Below are 24,743 nucleotides of genomic sequence, written 5' to 3' on the forward strand. Positions count from 1 at the left end.
TTTAATTAGTAGCCATAAGTACTTCGTTAGTGTGACAAGATCTCGTATCGCTTCGGCGATGCGCATTATTTCATTCCGAGAGCAGATATTTTGTCGCATGCCTAACGTGCTATCTACATACGTTTTCATCTGTCGTGTCGACAGATAGAAACTGGTCGCAACAAGACGTCAACAAGATGTCGTATACATTGATAAGTTCTCTGTCGTCGATCCCTGTTTAACTGGATGCGCCTGGACAGAAAACTCTGAGATGCGCAGGAACTGCTTAAATCATGCGAACCAGATGCCCTCTAGCGCTGCATTCCTCAATGTGAAAGATATTGCGGAATGCTCCAGCGAGATGGTGGTTTATTTACGTCTCCAAATCTCCAAGGGCTGAATAAATTGCTTCTCCCTCTATCGTAGGCTCGACACACGGACTTTCGACTTTGGAACGGGTGTCCCAATTCAGCAGTAACTAAGCTTCTGATGTCACCTTACCGTTAGCGCTCAGTCATCTCAGTTTCGCCTCTGGCCTCATCTTACTTGCTACAACTACTCGAACTGCTTGCTTCGCTGGCAGCGAGACATTGTTAGGGTAGTGAAGCCTGAGATTTCGCAAATAAGCGGGGAAAAAATGTTCAGCGCGGGTGTTCAACATAAAGCGCTGGCATTGGGCTGGGTGGGGGGGGGGGGGGGGTCTACTCAACGTTCTGGACTCCCGAAACGCTTTCTCCCTGAAGTCCCGGACCAACACAACCCTTCACAAACAAGGATATACAGAGATCCAGGCCTAGCAGAGGAAATCGCCGCCCCTAACAAACGGATAAAAGCTCTTCCGTTCGAATTATCCAACTGGACAACGCGTGCACGTCTGTCTCCGCACGACGACAAGTATGACTCGAGCGTGGTGCAACAGCGAACCATTCACAGCATAGCCACTCGTGTACACCTAGGATGCGGATTTCGGAGGCGGTGGAGAGGACGGCACGAGCGGCTGCTTGTCGTCAGTGCTGTCGCCCGCTTCCGTCGCGCCTGTGGCCGACGTCACTTCCTGATCCATGGCGCCCCACTTGCGAGGTTGGTCCCGTGACTCCATGGCAAGCAGGGACGTCTGCGGCGAGATGACGCTGTCCGGGTTCAGCTTGCTGTGTCTTATGCCGTAGCTGAAGTACACCAGGAGCCCTGCGAGCCATCGAAACGCACCGTGAGTGAGATGGAAGCTTTGCGTCCCGAGACAGCATTTGCGCCTTTGGTACAACGGGAAAGTGGTATACACGCCCATGCATTTCACGGTACCATGCACCGAATTCAATGCCATCTATATTAGAGACAGAAAAGTTCAAGAGGCGTCTGCAGTAAGACAAGGGCGACGTGGCCACGGACACGTGACAGTAAGCGCTGTAGCTGAGCACTCGAGGAAAAATGTTCAACACGACTTCGACAACGCACCGACTGTATTGTATTGTATTGTATTAATAATAATATTTGGGGTTTTACGTGCCAAAACCACTTTCTGATTATGAGGCACGCCGTAGTGGAGGACTCCGGAAATTTTGACCACCTGCGGTTCTTTAACGTACACCTAAATCTAAGCACACGGGTGTTTTCGCATTTCGCCCCCATCGAAATGCGGCCGCCGTGGCCGGGATTCGATCCCGCGACCTCGTGCTCAGCAGCCCAAGTATTGTATTGTATTGTATTGTATTGTATTGTATTGTATTGTATTGTATTGTATTGTATTGTATTGTATTGTGTTTAGTGGAACATAAGCAACTCAGGCTACTATGCGCCAAATACAGGGTATCATTCCTTTTAAAAACGTTCGGTCACCTCTGCGAGTCCCTGTCTGGGCAAGGCTCTTGAGGATCCGCCTGTGGCATCGACTGTAGTAACCGAAATATTTACGCTTGCACTTATAATCGCTCATTAACTCTATGAAAATTTCAGCAGAAAACGTCTCCCGATAATTGGCAACGGTAATGCGATTAGCACCACTCCCCGTCAGCTCCTTCGAAATTGCCATAGCAAGGACCGGGAAGTCGTAGATATGCTGCAGTCACTGGGTGATGCTTTTCGCGCACCTTTACTAAGCTGCAGACGCCGACAGCTTGAAGCACCTCGCAAGTACTCGACGCCCTGCATGCAGTGCTTCCACGTCGTAGGTAGATATGCATCATGAGTTTTTGTAAACGAATAAATACTTGAACGAAGGCCATGCGCGTTTCTGACGCGCAAGGTGACGAGAACATGCCTACAGAACCTCCAGTCGACACGTCTCTGCGACAATTTATAGACTTTCTGCGCATCTTCAAGTGTGCGCGCCATTACAACTACACCCTCCCCCCCCCCCCTCTGTTTTCCTCCCGGAATTTCCTTCTCTCAGTGGAGGTAGCAAACCGGAAGCGTCTCTCCTTTACGTTCTTGCCTTTCGTCCATTTTATATATTAAGTTCTCTTGCCCTCAATAGAGGGTACGTAAGCGGGCCCATTAATGATAAATTGTACTGCTCGGCAACGCTGGAAAAACAGACCGCGTCGTCACGTTACTCAGGTCGTTATGACATACCAAGAAGCCCAAGTATTTACCATCGCGGCCCTCCTCGAAAGAACGCTTCTGTTGTGTTCAAGATGGCGTTCTCTCCTGAAATTCTACGCATAGCGGTTTCTTTTCCCTTCATTTCGTTTCCTCAGACTCTTAAGTTCTTTTGTTACGAGCGCTCCTGTATTAAGGAAGCTAGAACTCAAAGTTAGCATGTCTAATTCAGAGAAAATTTTCCATTTCTGATTCTTGAGAGAGACAGAGAGAGAGGGAGAACTTCTTAAGGAATCCTGGAGAGATTCGCCTGGCGGTATGCCTATCGTGCTACTCCAGATGGGTATGATGAAAGGAATTCAAAAGATATGATATGCACAGTGCACGACACATACGCACATCATACACAAAACATACGCAACATAGTCGCGCAACGAGACGCAATGTACTCATGGTTGACAATTGAAAGCAGTTGGGTTATAATACTGAAACTGATGTGCAAATGCACTGAGGCAACAGTGAGGGATAGGTTCGAAAAGTTCTAAAGATGACGTCATAAACAACCGCGTTATATTCGTTTCTCTTTTTTCTACACTGGAATGAATCCAGTAAATGCTGCAGTCGTTATGCGCATGCTAATTGTTCGCATGCTACCTGTTCCGAGAACTCCTAGTTGAGAAAAAGTTTACTCCACTTCTTACGGACGCCACCAACGACTCCCGCGCGTAAAATGAGACCGATACTTGGTTGAGTTGTTCGAAAGGCGCATTATGAAAAGGTCAGCGCAAACCACACACGCAGCAACAGAGAACTCCAAGCTGAAGACCGATGAAGCAGCTGTCATTAGTTTCCCGTCACACAGAGCCACTTGGGTGAATAATATTGCGAGTAGCAAGTGCGCAGACGTAGAACAGGCATCCTTAATGCATCGTTAGCTCGAGGCGTACTGGCTAGTCCGAACGCCCGTCTTTCTTTCCCTCTTTCCTTCCTTCTTTCTTGCTTTCTCTTTCTTTCGTATATATGCGAGCAATGCCCTCACGCACCAACACCAAGCAGTGCACCGGCGGTGGTGCTACTCTGTGCCTCCTGCAATCAAACCTTGTCCGACAGCGTGCACATATCGGCTCCCGCATAATTCAACAACGCTGACGTGCCGCATTCTGCTCAGTTGCTCGCACTCGTTTTCTTTCATGCGAAGCATATTACGAGAGCTCAACCCAGCTCCTCAGGCACGGCGGTGTCGCCTTGAATACCACGTGACACCGTGACGTCACGACAGAGGAGAAGTGGCTTTGGCTCAACTCTTGCAAGATGGGCTGGGTGGGAATCGAACCAGGGTCTCCGGAGTGTGAGACGGAGAAGCTACCACTGAGCCACGAGTACGATGCTTCAAAGCGGTACAAAAGCGCCTCTAGTGAATGCGGTGTTGCCTTAGAAACGATCTGTTTCTAAGGCTCAGGCGTGCGTCGCTTGCTCAGGCGCACATTTCGTTGCCGCGCCGAACGCTGCGTTGCTCGACGCTCACCGCGTCCAATGCGGGGCGTCCAAGGCGAAGCAGAGTAACGCATGAGTTGTTTCTTCGTCTAGCCGAACCAAATATAGCCAAGCAACAGCAGTTCACCAAGCTAAACAGTGGTTCAACAACTAAAATAAAGGCTAGTATGCTTCGCATCCTGGGCTTAACCTTACCTAAGCCACAGCCATTTTTTTTTTCTAACGCGTCTTCCCGCAATGCGCTAACCGGGAATAATGCATTTCCTAGCCGCAGTTGGTTACGGGCCCCAGTGGAATCGCTCGACCTTGTGCCTTATCGCAGTGCCGCCCCATCACGCGGACCTCCGCATCCTGAGTAGTTACGTCGCGGTTGAGCGACGCGCATTGACAGACCCGAATTTCCGCGGCCGCCTCCAACCATTCGCAAATGGGATGACTCGGCGGCAGCACGCGGCTCGTCAATATGAGAGCCTATCTGCAGCGTGCAGCGTGGCAAGTTCGGTGCAGCGCGGGCGAGGTTTGGTGCTGTAGTTTTCAAGAGATGCGAGACTCAGTGTCAACGTGTGCGTTTGTGCGTGCGTGTGTGTGTGTGTTTCTTTCCCCTTTTTTGTGCTTTTGAGGTTTTTGTGGCCGCAGCTCGGAGTCGGCCCTACGATGACGAACCCCTTGACGTGCCAACTGTCGCTGACGTACGCGGTAGGCAGCTTCTTGCTCAGGAGTACGCACTACTCGTGGTCTTCCCATAGTTGGAGCTGGGATGGAATATGCGGAACCACTAATCCAAAGCTTCGAATATTGGGCGCAAGGCCCACCACTGGAGATGTGGGTGCTGCAATCGTTTTGGTTTGGCGTTTGACGTCTTTGTGTTTCTTAATGTGGTTACACACACGTTCGGCTGCGACAGAGAGAGCGACGTCAGTGACGGTATGCCTGCAGTCCGCCGTTGTCGCTCGCGTTCGATGCCTCGAGTTTGCTCGGTGGCGTGGTTCTGCCCGGCACTGCCACTTGCGATTCTTCAAAATTACGCTTCAAAATTTAAATCGGTCCGCCCCGTAAGACATTGAGTGGCTCATACCCCCTTAAGCAGTCGCTCATACCCCCTTAAGCAGTCGCTCATACCCCCTTAAGCAATGGCTCGTACCCTCGTAAAGGCGGCCTCCCCATTACGACGACACAAGAGAAGTGAAATTCTGGGCTGCAATGACGAGCGGCAACGGAGCCATCTGTGGAAGACGACGACGACGCTCGAGCCATTGCTGATGATGCTAGCTTTAGCGAAGTCGACAACGACGGCACAGGGTCCGCATAAGCCGCTTCGCTGTAAAAGCTAGAGAAACTTAGGCCTCCTTATGTGCATTGAATGCGAAAGCATTTTCTACGTGTCGACCATAACGACGCCTATGTCCCGTGACACTGTCGCATGACGTTATCACTTGGTCATGTGACCTTGCAACTTAAGGTTCTTATGTCGTCACGTGACTATTTCACATGACGTGATCACTTGGCCACGTACTCGAATTGGGCAGAGCCAATTTTGAGGATGGGCCCCCCAAGTTTTTGCGGTGAGCCAGGGCGCTTTTTAACGTGGGCGAACTAAATTTTCGAACAGCTCTTATTCGATATTAGATGCCTACTCCATACATCACATGACAAAGGACAACATGTGACCTTTCAATGGCTGCCAAGTCACTGCGACGTCACAGGAAAGGAAGACAACGATAATGCCACTCGGGCAGCTCTTGAACACACACAGGAAGAGGCCATACCACTTTGACGGTCCGACGCAGCCAGCAGCCTTCTAGTGCTTGCACAGGAGATCACGCTCTCTCTGTATTGCACACCAAGCAGCCAGACCAACCGGAGCAATCGTCAATTCCACCTGCCCTCTTTGATGCATCTCTGTATGCTAACTGGACTCCGCCGAAGAGAGGCCACTCTGCTTTATCGCTTATGGCTAGGGGTGGCATTCACGAAATCTTCTTCATTTCGCATTGTGTCAGTTCGCATAAAAAAGTGTCAGTTGAAACGATTTTCACTTATCGCCGAAAGAAGACATCGCAGCTGAAGGCGACGAGGGGGCTACTTCGGTTTTTTGAGTGAGACGGCCTTGGACAAGCGGCTGTGACAGTGATGTCACGTATCACGCAAGAGTGACGGACTGTAACTGACTATGTGTGTGCTGTGCTATGTGTTCTCTCTCTCTCTCTCTCTCCTCCTCATCTTTCATCACCCCCATACCACTCCCATGTGTAGGGTAGCAAACCGGTTGAGCTAAACTGGTTAACCTCCCTGCCTTTCCTCCTCCACTTATTTCCTTATTTCCTTCCTTCCTTCCTTCCTTCCTTCCTTCCTTCCTTCCTTCCTTCCTTCCTTCCTTCCTTCCTTCAATTTTCGAACTGGGCAAAGTCAATTTGCTGTGTATGGACCTGGTCAGTTTTACTTGACATTGAAAAATAGCGTCATCACTGGTCACGTGGGTTTACATGCTATCGGATGTTACCGGACGGACGGCCGACGGATGGCCGATTTTCCGCTTCATGGAGCATATAATGCTTTCGCATTAATATATGAAAGAACAAAAGCAGAATGAAACACCACACGACATGTACAATAGTCTTGTACCAGCCAAAGAGCTGGGCGGCGCAACGAAAGAAAACACGCCCCAAAAGGAGCCGCGGAGGGAGCGGCAAAGTGAGCACTACAAATCCGCGCGTTCGACTTTGGTGCCCAGATGCCAACACCACCTGCAGAGGCAAACCGCAACAATTATTTGGAACAGGTAGCTCTTGCGAATGAGCACGTACCACAAATGTCCGACGCCGCAAAGAGTAAAGAAAATACCTCAAAAATTCCTCGGTGTTACGTCACACTTCTCAGGGAGGTTCCTGTAAACGAAGTAAGTAAATTTCTTTGAAAAGAAAATTCGGTACATTTCCGCTCGGTAGGGAATCGAGCCCGGGCCTCCGGGGTGCGAGACGAGCACGCGTTCCCGACGCCATGGTTGCTCGACCGTTGTGGTTTACTGAAGGTGTGCCTATTGCGTACCTTCATGACGCGTTTATGAGCGCGTTCGTGACGTTCCGAGGTCTACAAACGATGTAACGCTTTCGCATTCCCACACGTAAGCAATCTTAAGTGTCTCTGGCAAGTCTCTTTTTTATGCGAAGCATATTACTAGAGCTCAACCCAGCTCATCGGGCGCGGCGGTGTCACCTTCAATACCACGTGACACCGTGACGTCACGACAGAGGAGAAACGGGGCTCCAACTCACGCCGTCGCTCGCGGCGTCGCCTTCAAGGCTGACCACGTGACACCGTGACGTCACGACAGATGAGAAACGGGGCTCCAACTCGCGCCGTCGCTCGCGGCGTCGCGGCGGTATATAAGCAGCTGCGCTTGCCTCTGCTAGACACTCACGAGGTGAGATGCCTCCTGGAGACAGAGCTGCTCGTCGGAATGAGAAGCGAAGGTTGCGGCGAGCTACAGAGACTGTTTCTGGCTTTGCTACGGCGCAGCGACTACGCGCCCTGCGTCGGACGCGGTGAGCGTCGAGCAACGCAGCGTTCGGCGCGACAACGAAATGTGCGCCTGAGCAAGCGCCGCACGCCTGAGCCGACGCCGACGACACCGGCTTTTCTGCGACACAAGCTCCTTAGCGCTGTCGCGTTAAAATAAAGGCTAGTATGCTTCGCATCCTGGGCTTAACCTTAGCTAAGCCACAGCCATTTTTTTATTGTAGGAGGGTAACTGCTGATACAGTTGAAATAATTTTTCTATTTATTGTTCGCTTACATATCGTGAGAGCACTTTAGTTAGGGTAGATGGTGACGGCGGAAGAACTCGTGAGCAGTTAGTCCAGCAGAACGAAAAGTCGCACTGCTTGTGCTCGCGAATGCGTTGGGCAGAGGCACACTTACGGCGCCGGTGCGCGGAAACCGCAGAGCGGCCAGAACGAACATAGGTAAAAACGAAGTCGACAGATACCGTCGGGACGTTCACTGAACAGGTGCCACAGCTTTACGGCTCGTACACACCCTGCGCGTGATATATGAGCCACTGCCAGTGTGGTCATACTGACAGTTCACGGCTCAAGCTATAGAATGATCGGGCTTCCACGTACGCAAGCGCTGTTTATTCGTGTGTTGCTCCAAGAGACGTGCATGGAGACGCAATGTGCTACGATCATTCGCGAGTATAGCTTACCTACGGCCACCCATATAAGCAGCCGCACCCACGTAAGCGGTTGCAGCGTTGTCATCAACGTGGCGTTGAGGATGATGCTCAAGGTAGGCAGGAGCGGCACCAGCGGCATCTGTAAACACGAGTAGAAATCACAAAGATTTTAGGAAACCGAGAAGCTAAAGAAAAGAAATTGAATTTGGGGGAACGAATAATGGACATTTCCTTGCCGTTTACACCCTATGATAGAACAACTGAAAAGCACAGCCTGTAATACGTGTGTAAGTACAACTGCAGGGATGAATTGTCTTGGCATGCAAATAAAACTCGGAGCACTCCGCTACAGGCTAGTGAAATAGATATATTTGACGATAGTGTCCAGCGAGAATAAGAGAATATTGTCCCCCACAGGAACCGAACACAGCGGGGAAAAGGTGGAAAAAGTCTCTTTCAGGGAAATGACGTGATGGATATGGCTGTATCGTGGCAAAGACTCACGTGTCATTTATGAAATTAAGAGAAATGAAAGCTTATTTCGAACATTGATACCGCCCATCTGTCTCCGACCCTTCAGTAGCAATACCGTACTAAGCCTCCAATATGTTTGACAGGGGATTCACCGGCATGTGCGAGTTAATTGTTGCCGCGCTATGCTGTTAAGTATTTGAGTGACAACGTGCAGCATATCAAATTCTTTGTCATGCGTTGTATTGAGTTGCGCAATATTGTTGCAACGGTTTTGACGCTATAGGAATTTGCAACTACCATGAGGAAAGTGCACAACTCGTTATTGTCCCTTGGCTGCGGTCGTGTATCGTATATTGTTACTACCTTGAGTGCTACGGACCTTCTCAGAAAAAAAATTGGTTGAATTTAACCTTTCCACGTGTACCTTCAACTTCCACACAGGACACAACAGTTGTCAAGCCGCATTCACGAGTTCGAGCTCCATGAAGTTCGCCGATGTCTCGCTCAGGGCAGCAATCCTTGACCCAAGCAAAAACTTTCAATAAAGTTTTGTCTCGCTCTCTCCCTTTCTCAATACCAATCCAAAAAGAAAAGCTAGGGTAAGTGCCAGGAAATATTTCACAAAGAGATGACTGTTAAAGAATGTGGGAAATTATGTACCTCATGAATTTCGAGCCTGATGGTCTACAGCTGAACATTTAAGCACTATTTCTCGAAAGGTCTGCGTTTTTGCTGGCAAAAGCATGGTTATGTCGGGAAATAAAAAAATTTCCTCTGCGACACACTGCTTAGTTGTTACCTTAAGCAGATTTTGTTAATCAAAAAAATTGTATTTGCCAAATTGTTCTGATATGTTACGTCAATGTTAAAAAATGCATTTCGCAACTAATTGCAATCTGAATGTTACCCTTTTGGTTCAGGCAGGAGTCCACTTTGCGAACAATATTTGACAGCACTTTGAATGAACCAATTGCTTTAGTTATATTTTAAATGTAACAAGACAATAGTACTAAAATGCAACAATTTTAAAAAGTTAGAATTACAACATTTCTCAATATTCTTAGATGAAACTGTGTGCGTAATGAGGAATGCCTTACTAAGCCCATGCAAACTTTCTGAAAGCTTTGTTTAGAGAAACTTGAGTAAACTACAAAAATCACTGACGTCCTGAATCCCAAAACCACAACAAAACATCAGGCAAAATAATATTTCATTCCCTTTCGATCGCACAACCAAAGTAAATCAAAACGCATCGTCTGCAAAATGAAGTAATGGGCACTCAATTTTGTTACGAGAAATAGAGATCAGTTATATGGCTAAAGAAGGCAATTACGTTTCTTTTTTTTTTGGAACGCGAGCACTATAGCACATGGTTTTGTGACGTATGTAATTCCCATCCTTCTGTCGCCAGCATTTGATTGCTGTGTCATATTAAATTAAGCGGTCTTCACAGTTTGTCCGTCATTCGTCGGCCTCTACGTGAATCCGCCCAGCCATTCTTTCCTACAAACTGTGCAACAAAATTCGGACAAGACCCATCTATGATAAATATCCAAGTATGAGAACAGACAAAGCGCGTCATGTACTGCAATAGGGATCCGCTCTCCCCCTTCACTGTGGACACGCTGCGCCTTCTGGCGGCGCCGCCGTGAAGTACGCGCAAGCCCAGCAGCACTTACGCAGCGGCCCAAGTTGGCGTCCAAGACGCTCATTGAAGAGCCGAACATAAGCAATTGCACGTGCCTTGGTAGATGGCCCATATTTAGGCTCGGCTACTTCCGGGATTGGCCCACACTTCAGGTGGCACAGCTAAATATCCTGACGAAATGCTGACCAGGTAATGCCAAATTTGCATAGCTAAAATTAAACTTGACTGAACAACACAGGGGGCGAGAGATCTGACTCGCCTTGTAGTGCAGCAGCGCCGTGGACTGCTGGTGCATGAGGATGACGACGAAGCAGAAGAGCGCCACCAGCGAGAGCAGCACCACGAGCAGTATGGCCCAGAAGCTTCCCCCGGAGATCGGCTCCAGGAGAAGCTGGGTGAGGAAGCTCAGCAGGAAGACGTCCAGGGTGAGCGTGGTGATGCAGTAGGAGACCACGATTCCCGGCGGCTGGTTGAAAGGGTACAGCCGGTGCAGGAAGGCGAACGTGGCCCGCAGTCGACCGGCCACGTCGCCGGCGCCGTCGAAGATGCTCTCGTCGTCCGCGAAGCAGGGCTTCGTCATGTCCGCCGGTTCCTGGCTTTCTTCGCCCTGGGGGGTGTTTGTCCGCGTGGATCGAAAACAGATGGAACGTTTGTTAAAGTTAAAATGAAAAACGGGGGGGGGGGGGGGGTGAAATAACAAGCGAATCCCTCGAAACGTTAGCAATGGTCGCATGGTTCGGCGGTTTACGTCACTGGGGACTGGACAGCACTTAATTCGCGCTATCTAACCTGATGTGTTACCTCACCTAATCATTCTCTCTCTATATCTCTCTTCCTGCATATTTATATATATATAAGGTGTGACTTAAACTGACACAAAGTGCGAGTTTGCCATCTTCGTCAGCGCAGAATCAGCATCCCAACGAATCTTCAGGTCGAAATTTCGACAAGCACTCCACGGATAAGCCCACGTGTTCCAAACTGCTCTGATAACTTTCTACCGCCCTGTCTCCTCTTGATAGCGTTTAATCCTCTCTTCGTGTCATCATGGCATGTTTATTGCACCATGAGCTCTAGCTAAGGCTAGTCAAGCTGTTCAACGAAACAAAAGAGGTTAAAAAAACACGATGCAAGATCTAATTATAAGCCGTACGCCGTTCGGTCCTCGGCGTTCTGACGGCCGAACACCCTATAGGTATTCGAATCGTACCTTGCACCATGTATTTTTAATCTTTAATTTTTCCTTTGAACAGTTTGGCTAACGTTAGCTGGGGCACCCTATATAATCTTTCAATGTCGTGTTTGTTGCGTTTATTGCCTTTTGTTTTTCATCTGCGGAGGGTAAATTTTTTTTAGTTGTAAATCCCCACGTGGTGGGCCTTCTTTTTTTATTGTTATGATATAAGGAGATGTTGGCGCGCAAATTAAGGCGCCGGCTACTCCTTATCTCTTGGGTGGTTCCGTCATACATCATGCAGGGTTCAAGGTTACATATCAAATAATCTTTTCACACAAGCACCAGGACTTTCACACAAGCACCAGGACAGAAGCACCAGGACGTTTCCACAGGAAGACTATGGCGTAAGGAACACATGGTACATACAATATACAAGGTAAATGTATCCACACTTACGTAGACGAAAGTCTCAAAAGTACAAATACTGTCGCCTAATAACACATTGTCTAGTCAGCGGGTGGTACATACATCGTGTAAATCTATTATGTACGCGTCGCGGGAGAGCTTTATATGTTGGTGTTCACCACTCGCCGGACGCTAAGCTTTGCACTTTTATGCGCAATTTGTTTCCATGGTTTTTCATCTTCCGTCCCGTGAAAGCTCACTCATGGTGAAGTGAGCTTTCTCACATGCGACCACCCCCCGCTCGGATCGACCAACATATGGCCGAGCTATGCACCTCTGGACGCCGAACGAGAGGCGAAAATTGGCTCCGACTGAGACTCATGTGTCGTGACAACGGCTCCCTCTGGGGACGCGACACATACATGATTGTGTAACGTTTCTTTTTTTTCTATACGACGTTAACAAAGCAAAGCGAGTGAGTAGTACGGCTGCAAAGATATAAGCGACAATGCGATAATATTTTTTAATTACATGCGGTTTTAGCAATATCTAACCATTTTAGCGCTAACTCTGACCGATCTTTAGAACTTTTACACGTGAGAAAAGAAAATGTGCAGGACGCGTCTAAAATCGCTAGCGAAAGGTGGATTAATTACAAAAGTCGACAGGTTGATCGAGTGCCCCCACACAGCGTGGGAGCTGGTGATCCCGATTGTCTCGGGACACTATCAGCAGCTGACACCATCTTTGACGGATGGTTCCTCAAAGGCAGCTCGTATGCGCGGTTTCCTCTGTTTTTGATCTTGCATATAACCTTAATCAAACGGTTCTAGTCCCAACACGTGTAACAGATTCCGCTTCCTCAATTTATACCTTTTATTTTGCTCAAACCACGTTCAGGATCGTATGATGCAGCTTCACGATGGCATTTCATCTAGGTCAAAATCTGATCTATTTTACTTGTATCTTCCCGCGAAGGGTGGGTTCTTGTAAACCGAAACCTGTGGTTGTGAAATATTATTCTGCTGCGGACGATAATTGCGCTATTTTTTTAGAAGAAGAACCCTCTGTTCCATTTTTGTGATGAGGACATCGACGTATTTTGGGCCGAGTGTAACTCGTGGTGTCACCATTGTACAGAAAAACTTATCCCGAACAGGCTGAAGAAAGGCTGGTCGAGAAAGGTCCTGGATCACCAGGAAGGTGCTCCAGGTAAAAGATAGGCTAAAGATTCGCAGGTAACTAAAGTGCGCTGACGACAAGGTGCTTAAAGAACTAAAAACTACCCTTCAATGTAAAATGTGAGTGTCCCGGGAAGGTTACCTTGCTGAAACACTTGAGCATTTTGCATCAGAAAGCCCGCGAAAATTCTTGCATTTCTTGAGGGACAAGGGCCATCGACGTATCGGGCAGGTGGTGTAGAGCAACTTTCGTTACAGACAGCACGCAAAGGCGCAAATGTTTAGTTATCATTTCCAAAGCGTGTTTTCAAAGCCGGACAAATATTGTGATGTCTCTCCCGCAACAGATGGATCAGGCGGTCTGCCCATATCCTAAGAGCGTGTAGTTGAACTGCTTTTACGGTTAGACGGAAAGAAGTCAACAGGTGTAGATAAAATTCCGGCTATTTTTCTTAAAAGATACGCACGGCTGATAAGTACATTTCTTCTCATAATATTGAATAAGTCCTTAAAAACCGGCGAAGCACCGACAGATTGGCTCCTGGCTCGTCTTGTTCCGGTTTTTAAGAAGGGTAGCCCTGTATAATTCAGTAGTAATCGACCAATTCCCCTTACGTGCATTTCTTGCAAGGTGTTAGAGCGTATTCTGGTTACATATTTATATAACTTTTCGGATGAACACAATATCATACGCAATGCACAGCTTGGGGATTCGACAAGGCTTTTCTACTAACAGGCAGTTAATGGCACCCATTAATGAATTTGCTAAAGTTCTAGATATGAATGGTTAGGTGAACATAATATTTTCGGACTTCTCCAAAGCTTTTCGCACTGTATCTCACAATAAACTAATCCTGAAGATGAAAACAACTGGTATACCTTCCGAAATAATCAACTAGGTTATACTTTATTGGACTAATAGAAAAGAATATGTAGATATAGACGGATCATGCTCTGGAAATTTAGATGTTTACTCGGGAGTACCCTAGGTATCTGTAATAGGACCGGTCTTGTTTAACATATATATCAATAATATAGAAGACTACGTCAAATCAACTGTTTGAGTTAAATTATTTGCCGACGACTGTGTCATATTTAAAACCATAAATTATGTTACTCACCAACTTGAGTTGAATGTGAATCCAGAATTACTGGCAGAATAGTATGCTAAGTGGGACATGATCATTAATTTTGGAAAAAAAAACAGTACAGATGTGTCTTACTAATAAAAGAAGCAGACTGGTGTTTTCGGGTAACACAAACGGTAACATTATCAAACACGTAGAGGGACATAAGTATTTAAGGATTACGATTAAGTCCAGGCTTAAATGGACCGCGCACATTGATTGATAACGACTAAAGAGAAAATCAGACATCCACCCGTTCATAGCAATTGCTGCAAAGGAAACCCATACGGGTTCCTCGAAAGAAAAGCCTCATAGTTGAAGAAAAATTCGTCCTGGTCCGGGACTCGAACCCGGAACCACCGCCTTTCCGGGGCAGCCGCTCTACGAAATTTTCGAGGAACCCGCATGGGTTTCCTTTGTAGCAACTGCTATGAACGAGTGGATGTCTGATTTTCTCGTTATTCATTACTTCTCTCCACCTTGCGTGTTTCCGCAGAACTACTACGTCATTGATTGATAACTTATGCTCTTCAGCTCGTAAAAAATTAGGCTTCCTAAAACGCAAATTACGAAGATCATCAGACGAACTAAGAAAGAAGGCCTACAAAGCCATAGTAACACCTTCTCGAGGGTACGCAAGTATTGCGTAGAACCCTCACACTACGGTACATATGGAAAAAATAGAAAAAAAATTCAAAGATTAGCGGTTCGTTTTACATGTAGCCGCTATAAACGCCCGGAGTCTCGATCTGCTGTGTCGCAGGAAGCAAAGCTGGAATGTTTCAAAGAGCGCAGAAGAATTGCTGGAATTAAGTTTCTCAGCCATTTATATTTTTCGAAACTGGGCATTGCTCCCGTTTATATTTTTCGAAACTAGGCATTGATCCCCAAGAATACATATAACTAAACTATCATTTGAAGAATCTCGTCATAAGCATCAACGCTTTATTGAACCTATTTTCGCTCGTACGGATGTTTATAGGTACTTATTTTCCCCCAATACAATCATAGATTGGAATGCATTGCCGCATGATTCTGTCCTCCTCGCCGCTGATGAGTGATTTGGACCGCCAGAATGAATTTTCTGTGACGCGCCATGACGTTAACGTTGCGCGTTGCTTCTTTTCTTCTATGGCTTTTTCTTATGCGTGAAATATCTCGTTCAGTTTTGTATAATCATGCATCGTCCTTTTTTAGTGTCTTTTTGTGCGTAAGCAGTCTGTGTAACACTGTTTCAATTCATACACAACACAGGCCTCACAGCACACATATAATACACATATACGCATCAAGAATTATGCCTTAAGGGCAAGTCTTTATCGCAATAAAAAAAATTGCGTGTATGCGTGCTTTTTTTTTTCAAGCTCGAATATTTTTGTCCTTCTTGTGTACTGCCTCTCTTGCTTGGACCATATTCGGTTCCACAGGACGTGATAAATAAATAAATAGAAATAGAACGATCTGCTAGGCCTCCAGAGAGCGCTTGGCGACGGGGCATGTGTGTCAGTCTCACCATGAGCCTGGAGACGGGCATGTAGCGCACGATGATGAGCGAGGCGCTGACCACGAGGTAGGCGAGCAGCGTGCCGATGGACATCATCTCGACCAGCGTGTGGATGTCCAGGAAGATGGCCAGCAGCGCGGACAGCACCGTGAAGGCGTACATGGCGGCCAGCGGCAGCTGCGTCCGCTGGTGGACGCGCGAGAACCAGGCGAAGAGCAGCCCGTCCTCGGCCATGGCGTAAACGATGCGCGTGAGCGCGTACACGTTGCCCATCAGCACCGTCACCATGCCGCACACTGCTCCGATGATCACGATCACCTGAGGGGGAAAGAAAAAAGTAGGCAGTGATGAATGCGGAGTCAGGTTGGAAACGAATGCGAGAGCGAAATTTGACGCCAGATCCATTTTTAAACCAAGCGCGAACTAGTTAAAAGATTGTAATGTCGTGTGCCCTACTTAAACGACGTATTTCTTTCTTTTTTTGTCGTCCTGTTTGTGTGTGTAACCTACGTCAACAATCAATTCCTTTAGAGCTTATTTGGTTTTCTTTTGTTTCTTTTTTTATGTTATCCGTATAGTCGTGTTAGAAGTTACGATACACCTGAACAGCGGAAACGTCGAGGCCAGCGGCACAAGGCGTCTTTCTGTACAGAGGGAGATGATGATTTGCGCTCCCTTACAGACGGGACGGCGACAAATAGTCACCTAACCTGCTTAAGCTAATGAGGTTTTTCTATACATCCATTGTAGTCTATAGTATATAGTCTAGCATTTTATATTGTCTGTCTTCACAGCAGCAGCCCTGCTAGAGCAATCTTATGGCGCTTTTTTCAATCACGTCTTAAACAACGTTCTTGTGTCGCGTAATTCTACTTGTCGAAAGGAAAAAAGAAAACTAAGGAAATTTTCTATACCCTAGTGTTTGCTGTTGCCGACGCCTTTAAACCAGCAGATAGGTACAACGTATTCATTGCAAGTATATTTCGGTGCCCACTAGTGGACGTCAGCATCAAACGATGATGCTACTCATGCACGGTGCTGCACATGTCTGCGTCGCCGTCGTTCCGCAGTTGCATTAAAGACGCTATCTAATGTGAGTTAGAGGACGCTAAAATGCTTACTAACGTCATCGATTACGTCAATAGGGACCCCAAGTACTCGAAATGGATCATAAACGAAGGTATTCTTTGTTGAACATTTTACAGTGGCAGCTGGTTATGGTGCTCCAGAGAACTCTCGCCGCGACCGTGGTGGTTATCATCATGCCGCTTGTCACCTCCATGTTTCGAGAAGTAGTCGCCGAAAAAAAAAAAACTCCACCTTTTACCTGTGCGGATTCGATTCCTTTTCAGCGACGCGTCAGCCTTAATACCGTCGTCGTTTTCGAGGCTCATCAGGTAACAGTCGCACCGTTGTCGTTACCTGCTGTAAGATTTGTCGCGGCGTCGGGCCGCTGCCGAAAATCGAAGTAAGATTAAATTATGGGGTTTTACGTGCCAAATCCACTTCCTGATTATGAGGCACGCCGTAGTAGAGGAGTCCGGAAATATCGACGACCTGAGGTTCCTTAACGTGCACCTGAATCTAAGCACACAGGTGTTTTCCCATTTCGCCTCCATGGAAATGCGGCCGCCGTGGCCGGGATGCGATCCCGCGACCTCGTGCTCAGCAGCCCAACACCACAGCCACTGAGCAACCACGGCGGGTAAGGTCGAAGTAGCTTACCTAAAAGCAGCTGACAAAAGTTTTGCCATGAACCAAGGCCATTAGTTAAAAGCTGGGCCCATCGAGATCGTCCACTCGTCCCGTTTTTGTTTAGACAGGCGGCAAGATGAAATGTAAGAAACTTGGCACACTCAGCTGTAGTTGACGCCTACGCGATGCGAAGCATTCATGGTTTGTTTATAATTGTTTTATGAATAATGTAACTGCTGCGTAACGAACGGTTATGCAGAGATTGTATGCTGTATGCGTTTCTATTTGTAACAAGTAAGACAGAATGGTTGCAATGAAAAGATATAAGATGGAAAGCAAACTATAACGCTCACAGTTATATTGCGCTTAGTTTTACCTTGACGATTTTAAGTGGAGGACGTCCACGTCCTGTCCTTCACTTAAAATTGTCAGTGTAAACCTAAGCGCAATATAACCATGAACCTTCACCAATTAGCCCCCTCCATTGCTTTACTAAAACACGACGACGCATACTCAGTGGGCCCTGTGGCACGCACTGAGTCTCTCCTGTGGCACATAATCGTAGACTGCACTATCAACGGGATAGACCCGCCGAAACGGCGAGATACGCGGTCCGACCGCTGGGGAAAAAGACTACCGTACTCGGCGAAAAATATTTCGCATTAAAATAACATCCGAGCAACTAACTGCATACGTGCGCGCAAACTGACTGTTGTGAAGCGTCAAGCCGAGCGTTCACAAGAGGGGCTGGCTTGGTTTGGCACGTAAAAATAAGCCGACCCCGCGCCATTTTCAAATCGGCCATCTTGCCCGCGCAACAATTTCACCGGCGCTACTGCTCTCCACGTGTCCGTCCATTGCCGAGAGATGGCGATATCATTCCGTGCTTCAACCTACATTGCTTTTTTTTTTCTACAGCAGCTCGTCTATAATAGCAGGACCAAGGGGCCTCGGGTCAGTAAAATGGCTTTCTCTCTTTTACCCTTCACAAACCACACAGGACTAACGGATGTCTTGTCATCTGTTCGCTTATGTGGGGATTGATTGTGTAACTTACTGTGTGATACCTTAGTCACATCTATTACTGTGTAATAACTTACTCAGCTACTTCCGTACTAGACTGACCGTTCGCTATTACTAACTGGTGTGCCGTCGGGTAATTCATCTTAATACTAAAATTATGTATAAATCAATGAGAGTATCCCGGAAAGCACCTCCTTCTCTCACTGCTCTTTATAACATTGCCATCTGTGCTAGATGAAGTAACCTTACAAAAATATCTATGCGTGTGCCATAATCCGCTAATCTTTCCTGGAAAACTCACATTGATTATGTAGTCAATAACGCTAACAGAATGCTAGGTTACTTACATCGCAGCTTTTCGAGCGCAGCGTCATCACTAAACCGAACACTGTACAGGGTGTCCCACGTAACTTTAGCTAAACCTTAAAAATTTGCGAATACCACGAGCCTGGACAGAACCAAGGTAATGTGTGCCGTCGCCTGGAGATTGATTGATTGATTGATTGATTGATTGATTGATTGATTGATTGATTGATTGATTGATTGATTGATCAACTTTTATTTTACAGTCCTGCAGAACGCGTATTAGCACTGGAGATACTGCAATTATTTTCTTGCATTCCGTCTATTTACATAATTAGTCTTGATATATTAAACAACTTCTCTAATAATATAATTAGATGAAAAGTTTCAGTGTGAAAAATTGTACAGTAACATGAAAAGCTCCCGATAAAGCTTTCTGTTACTCAATACATGCTACATAATAATGTTTTCCGAGCGTGAAACAAGCCCGCGAATGCACGCAAGATTGCCGCGTGGCTGGCCGCTCGAGGCACTTCGCGCGTATTGACGAGCTACTTTACGCTGGGAAACAGCGCTGCTACTGCTATGCGCCCGTGTATGTTGCATACGTGGCGTATTTCCCTTCTCTTTCCTCTTTCTATGCCTACAACTCTCCCGCTTACATTTTCTAATAGCAAGCCAGGTTTTCCGTTCTGGTTAACCGCCATGTTTTCGTCCGTCTCTCCCTCTCTTCTTCAACGACCAAATTATTATAACAAAAGCAGCTCACCTTAGCCCAAGTGGCACCATTGGCGGCAAGCGCGTCGGGTAGCCCGGACTCACTGGTAATCTCCGTGTAATTCACCATGAGCGTCAGCACCGCCGAGATCGACACGTACACGACGGTCACGATGCTCATCGAGAGGAACGTGGCGAGCGGCAGCGACCTCTGCGGGTCGCTCGCTTCCTCGGCCGAGGTGGCGATCGAGTCGAAGCCGATGTACGCGTAGAAGCAGGACGCCGAGGCGGCCAGCACGCCGTGCCAGCCGTACGGCACGAAACCGCCGGTCGCCGGGTTGGTCCAGTTCTCAATGTTGGCGAAGTACGAGCCCACCGCGACGATGAGCAGCGCGATGCCGATGTTGACGATGGAGAAGATGTTGTTGATGTGCGACGAGGCCCGCACTCCCAGCGACATGACGACCACGAAGACGACGATGAAGACGAACGCGAACAGGTCCGGCTCCTCGGAGAAGAAGGTGGCGTGTATCCTGCCCACGTGGTCTGCGGTCCACGTCTTGATGACGTTGCCCAGCAGCGAGTCGACGTAGGCGCTGCACGCCCGTGCCACCGCGGCCAGCCCGATGACGTTCTCCAGGACCACGTTCCAGCCGACCAGGAAGGCCCAGAACTCGCCGACAGCCAGGTATGTGTAGGAGTAGGCCGAGCCGGCCCTGGGGAAGCGGACGCCGAACTCGGCGTAGCTGAACGCGGCGAGCAGGGAAGCCACGCCACTAATGAGGAAGGAGAGGACCACGGCCGGACCGGCCACCGACCTCGCCACGGTGGCAGTGAGGACGTAGATGCCGGAGCCCATCATGTGGCCGATGCCCAGGAGGGTGATGTCGAAGGTGGACAGGCACCGGTTGAGCGACGTCTCCAGGAGGCCCGTGCCCAGGGGCTTGGTCCGCCGGAGCTTGCGCAGAAAGGCCTTGAATCCGGACTCCATCTTCGGAGGCTGGCCTGGGTCAGGTTACCAGGTGGGAATACCGATGTGGAAGGTGTCCGTCAGCGCTGCAGCCTGTTATGGTCGTAAAAGAGGACTGCGTCAGTGCACTACGGGCGTAAATTGAAGCACGACCCGTGAAAGGAGGCAAATGAGAACGACCTTTATATTAGGCTACAAGCGACTTCGATGTGACGACGATGCGCAGCGCGCTGTTGACGTAAAATGCGGACTCTGATTCTGTATATGGCGATGAAGAACTTGGAATAGACACTGTGTGTACTGTCTCCGGTATATTTGTCGCTCTGTGATGTCCACAGAACATTGATAAGCCTGCTGCGTGAAATATTCTCAAATGTACACTGGACCCTGAAAAAACAGTGTTTGCCGAAGAAAGAAAATCTCTAGTAACGAAACAACGTGCAGTTTTCTTCGGAACAGGGTTACAAACAAGTGATTGAGATGCACTATCGAACCACAAATGTCGCAGTTCTACAACTGGACGACCACCTTTATTCAGTCATCCTCAGGAACGATTGAAACCAACGGTGGTCGAAGTTATCAGCTGTGATTTAGGCCAATAGGCGGTTTTTTCGGCGAAACTTAGTGTTCGAATTTACACGCTCAGTCAGTCACTGTAATCGACAAGAATCACATGCATATTATCGTAGTTACCGCAAATTTCATTTTTGGATATTGCTTCACTAACTCCAGCAAATCCTGCTCATTTTTTACTGGCGTGCACAGGCAAGCTCAAATCGAACCATACATGGAGCCGAGACAATTAAATTAAAATACTTTTGATACCGGTATATTGCTGCTGTCGCTTTCCTGGCTTCTCATGCGGTTCGTTTACACGACTTCGTTTCCTTGACGTCAAAAAATAAGATGCATTGTAGTTGCATCGCGAATGACGTTCTTAAGGGGTGCACGATGATCTCTGACATAATTCGCGTCAGCACAATATATTTCAATGAATCGGTACGCTCCTCATGCCTCACGTATTCGTTAGAGGGAGCAGTCTTGCAATGGTAGTTGAAAAGCGTGACTCAAGCGACACCGTCTGTATTTCTTTAGAGTTACACGTTGCACAGGCGTTTGCGGCAATAGGTCGTGTCCAAATGCACGCCCCAGAAATGGTTGCCTGTGAGTAACAGAAAAAGGTTGCGAAGGCAGTGCTTTAGCTAAGTGGATGCGCCGGAAGCTATTGCGGAGGCAGAAACATGTCAAGCACGCCATGTTTTGGACACAACATGCAGACATATTTTACCATGTTCAGCGCGCATTTACACTGGCCCAGTCGGCGCTATGATGAAAGTAGTGTTCCCCGCTTTCCCGATGTACCTGAGTTCAAAGCAACATCGTGGTGAATGCTTGGAATGCCACTGTGTACTTTTCTAATGAATTTAAGGAGTAAGTTGTGTTGTGCGTGGCTTTACCCCACGCCTCTATTGGAATCGTTTTGTTCTCATGACTCTGGTTTTCGATCTCGTGAGGTGAGCAGTTTTGTCATGGCACGAACAGAGCGAGGCTCTTATCATATACAGTTGCTCTTCAGCCTTCAGACTACTACTGCCGGCATGCTTTGCGACAGCTATGGCAACTGATGTTCACCGGGAAATCGGTCTGTGTAAACACTGGTCAGCTGTCGTTCACGTTAGATCCCACCGGCTTAATGGTTATGGTTGCTGAACGCTCCCGTATAAGTAGCATACAGATACAATGTCGATGTACAGTTCCGAACCGAAGAAAGACGTAAACTAATTGCAACGAGCACCGGGCATAGAATGTTGAAGGAAACCTTGCAATACTAACCTCAAAGTTAGCTTCGTCAGAGGCTCCAAGCTGTTGCGGGAACTTAACGTGCACGAAGACTGCACCGCACTTAAAAATTGGTACGAACTGTAGCATAGATTCCGGTTGGCTTTGTAAGGACGTGTACAACATTCGATCCTTCATAGCAGGAGATGCTCTCACTGAGGAGCGCGTCTGTACCTAAGTGATCACAGAGGCGGTGCTGACGCGATTGAGCTGTCGTAGTGTTGACAAATGTAGGATTGTCCGCTAAAGAACTTCCACGTATTTTTTTGTGTGTGCTTTGCTTTCGAACACCAGACGTCACTAGAAATTCCATCCCCAGCCATGCTTCGGAACCTCATACGTTATCGAACATTCCTGCACGGTTGGAAAACATTTGTCGAGCGATGACAAGTGCGGCATCTATGGAAGAGTGCAACAGCAGTACCTACAATTGGTCGATTTCTCAAAAGGACGCCGAGAAATCACACCTCCGGCAGGTGAAAACAGCGTTGTTATTGTGCTTCCTTATATGGGAGGCATGTAATTCTTCAGCTAACTTATTTAAGCACTCAAGAAGATTCGTTGGCATCATTACCTTCGAAATCTTGCGCCTGATGTAGTGTATCACACGCTAATGTTTTCCGCATTTACTGCTGTAGGTCAGTGGTAAATGAATAACATAGATTCCTGAAACTATGCACATTAAATATTGAGCCAAGGTATTTGGCAGTTAATTATGTTCGTTTCAATTTTCACTCTAATCATCGTGTGTACCATGCGCCAGGCATTCGGCTCGGCTAAAGTCGCCAGCTCTCATTAAAATATCCATCCATGTTCGCGCTAAATCATGTCGTAATGCTTATATATCTTACGTTGTTTAAGGCAGAATGAATATACACTAAATTCGAGTTGTTGGTACCGGCCCGCAAACTGAACACATTAAATTGAGTACAAAGTGCATCGTGCAGAGTGGGGTGCATTCGGACTCGTCACAATGCCGACATATGATTACTTTTATGTTTGCACCATCGAAAATACTACTAGTCTTTATGTGCACGCAGCATCCTCTTTCACACTGCACTAAAAAGTCGGCCGGAAACGCGCCGTCGCCAACACAACAGGCGCGGCATTCAACTCGACCATATGTTCGCCGCGACTGCGCTCCTGAAACACCTTGTTCCTGCATCGAGGGTGCGCGGCTCATTCACCCTACGACACAAGCGTCGCTTGCTCCAAACAACGTCCGACGGAAGCAGCTTCGCGATTAAAGGCGACGAGGCGAACCACAAGCGCCCGGCCGCTTGCAAAACAACAGCGGTGAAGCACGACCATATGTGCACATTCCGGGACCTTGAAGCGCCGACGGGACCAGCTGCTATGTACCGATCCACATTTATATGCAGGAACATCGCACCAGCTTCCGTTCGCGCACGCCTCGAACAGGCTGTCTTTAGGTTATCGAAGCACAACGCCAATCAGCTGCAGCCGGCAAAGCTCACCTTCCAACTCTCGCGCAGTCAGTGACACATCCCCAGCGAGCGTGACAGAGGGACCACCGGCGCCCACATGGCGTTCCGCGGTGTGCCGGGGGCGCTTGCAGCGTGGCGTGAACGACAAAGTGACAGACGGGATATGCTCGCGCGCAGGGCGTCCCAACGCAGTCTGTCCCCGAGCTGAACAACAGCTTGGCAGGTGCGACAGCAACGGCACTCACGGTGCCCGTCAGCTGCGTTTTCCACGGCAATGGCCGCTTCGCAACCGGCGACGCTAGAACCACGGCTCCGATGCCCGAAGGAGGGGGCTCCCGTCGCGCGCGTGGGTTGCCGCCGCCGCCGCCGCCCGGGGTCTCCGGGAGTCCCCGCCACGATCAATAAAAGCCTCTCCAGCGAAGAAGCGCAGCGCACTACACACCGCTCGCTGCTAGAATCCCCCATGCTTGATCGGTGTGGTTCCCAGTGCGCGTGCGCCATGAGTCACCGCTCTCGAGCAAGAGCTGCGAGCCGCGGCGGTCTGTGGCGGAGCTCTTGTTGGGTTGCGAGTCTGGCACCCCGGCGTGTCTGGGCCAAACACGTGTCCTCGACCTTCTCCTCCTCTTCCCCGTTCACTCGTTCCCCCACTTGCGCACTGACCCCGTGCCCCGACTACTGAGGGTCGGGAGAGAGAGAGATGCTACGGAAGCACGTGCTTTGCCGCGAGACGTTTCGTGGAGGTTGTGTAAACGAATAATCGGAGAAGAGAGGACGGAGACGACGAGATGAGGGAAAGCGCGGGACCAGATGACGCGCGCACGTGTTTGTTGACGGCGCGGCCACTTCACCGCTGCCGCGCCCGGTAACGCTTTGGTAAACAGCTGTTACTAAAGCAGCGGTTAAAGAAGCGGATTAGGGATATTGCCTTGGTGAAAATACATATGGTACCTCGCTCCGGCCGAGGTATCGTTCGAGGCATCAGGCGCGGATCTTGTTTGTAAGCGGACTACAGGTAGCGGCTGTGTTATTTTCGGCTTATTACCAGTGCCA

The 24,743-nt window shown here is 48.4% G+C and overlaps 1 protein-coding gene across 1 annotated transcript; it reads right to left on the reverse strand.

Moving 5' to 3' along the window:
- Positions 1-668: 668 nt before the first annotated feature.
- Positions 669-20,554, reverse strand: LOC139055576 (cationic amino acid transporter 4-like). The gene is made up of 5 exons (XM_070533095.1): positions 19,489-20,554; positions 15,708-16,016; positions 10,564-10,911; positions 8,213-8,321; positions 669-1,164 (listed from the first exon to the last, which is right to left on the reverse strand). Exons 1-5 carry the CDS (start codon positions 20,425-20,427, stop codon positions 932-934), a joined length of 1,938 nt encoding a protein of 645 aa, XP_070389196.1. The 5' UTR covers positions 20,428-20,554; the 3' UTR covers positions 669-931.
- Between the last annotated feature and the right edge of the window lie 4,189 nt (positions 20,555-24,743).

The sequence above is a fragment of the Dermacentor albipictus genome, chromosome 2 (genome assembly GCF_038994185.2).
Source record: "Dermacentor albipictus isolate Rhodes 1998 colony chromosome 2, USDA_Dalb.pri_finalv2, whole genome shotgun sequence".
Lineage (NCBI taxonomy): Eukaryota > Metazoa > Arthropoda > Arachnida > Ixodida > Ixodidae > Dermacentor > Dermacentor albipictus.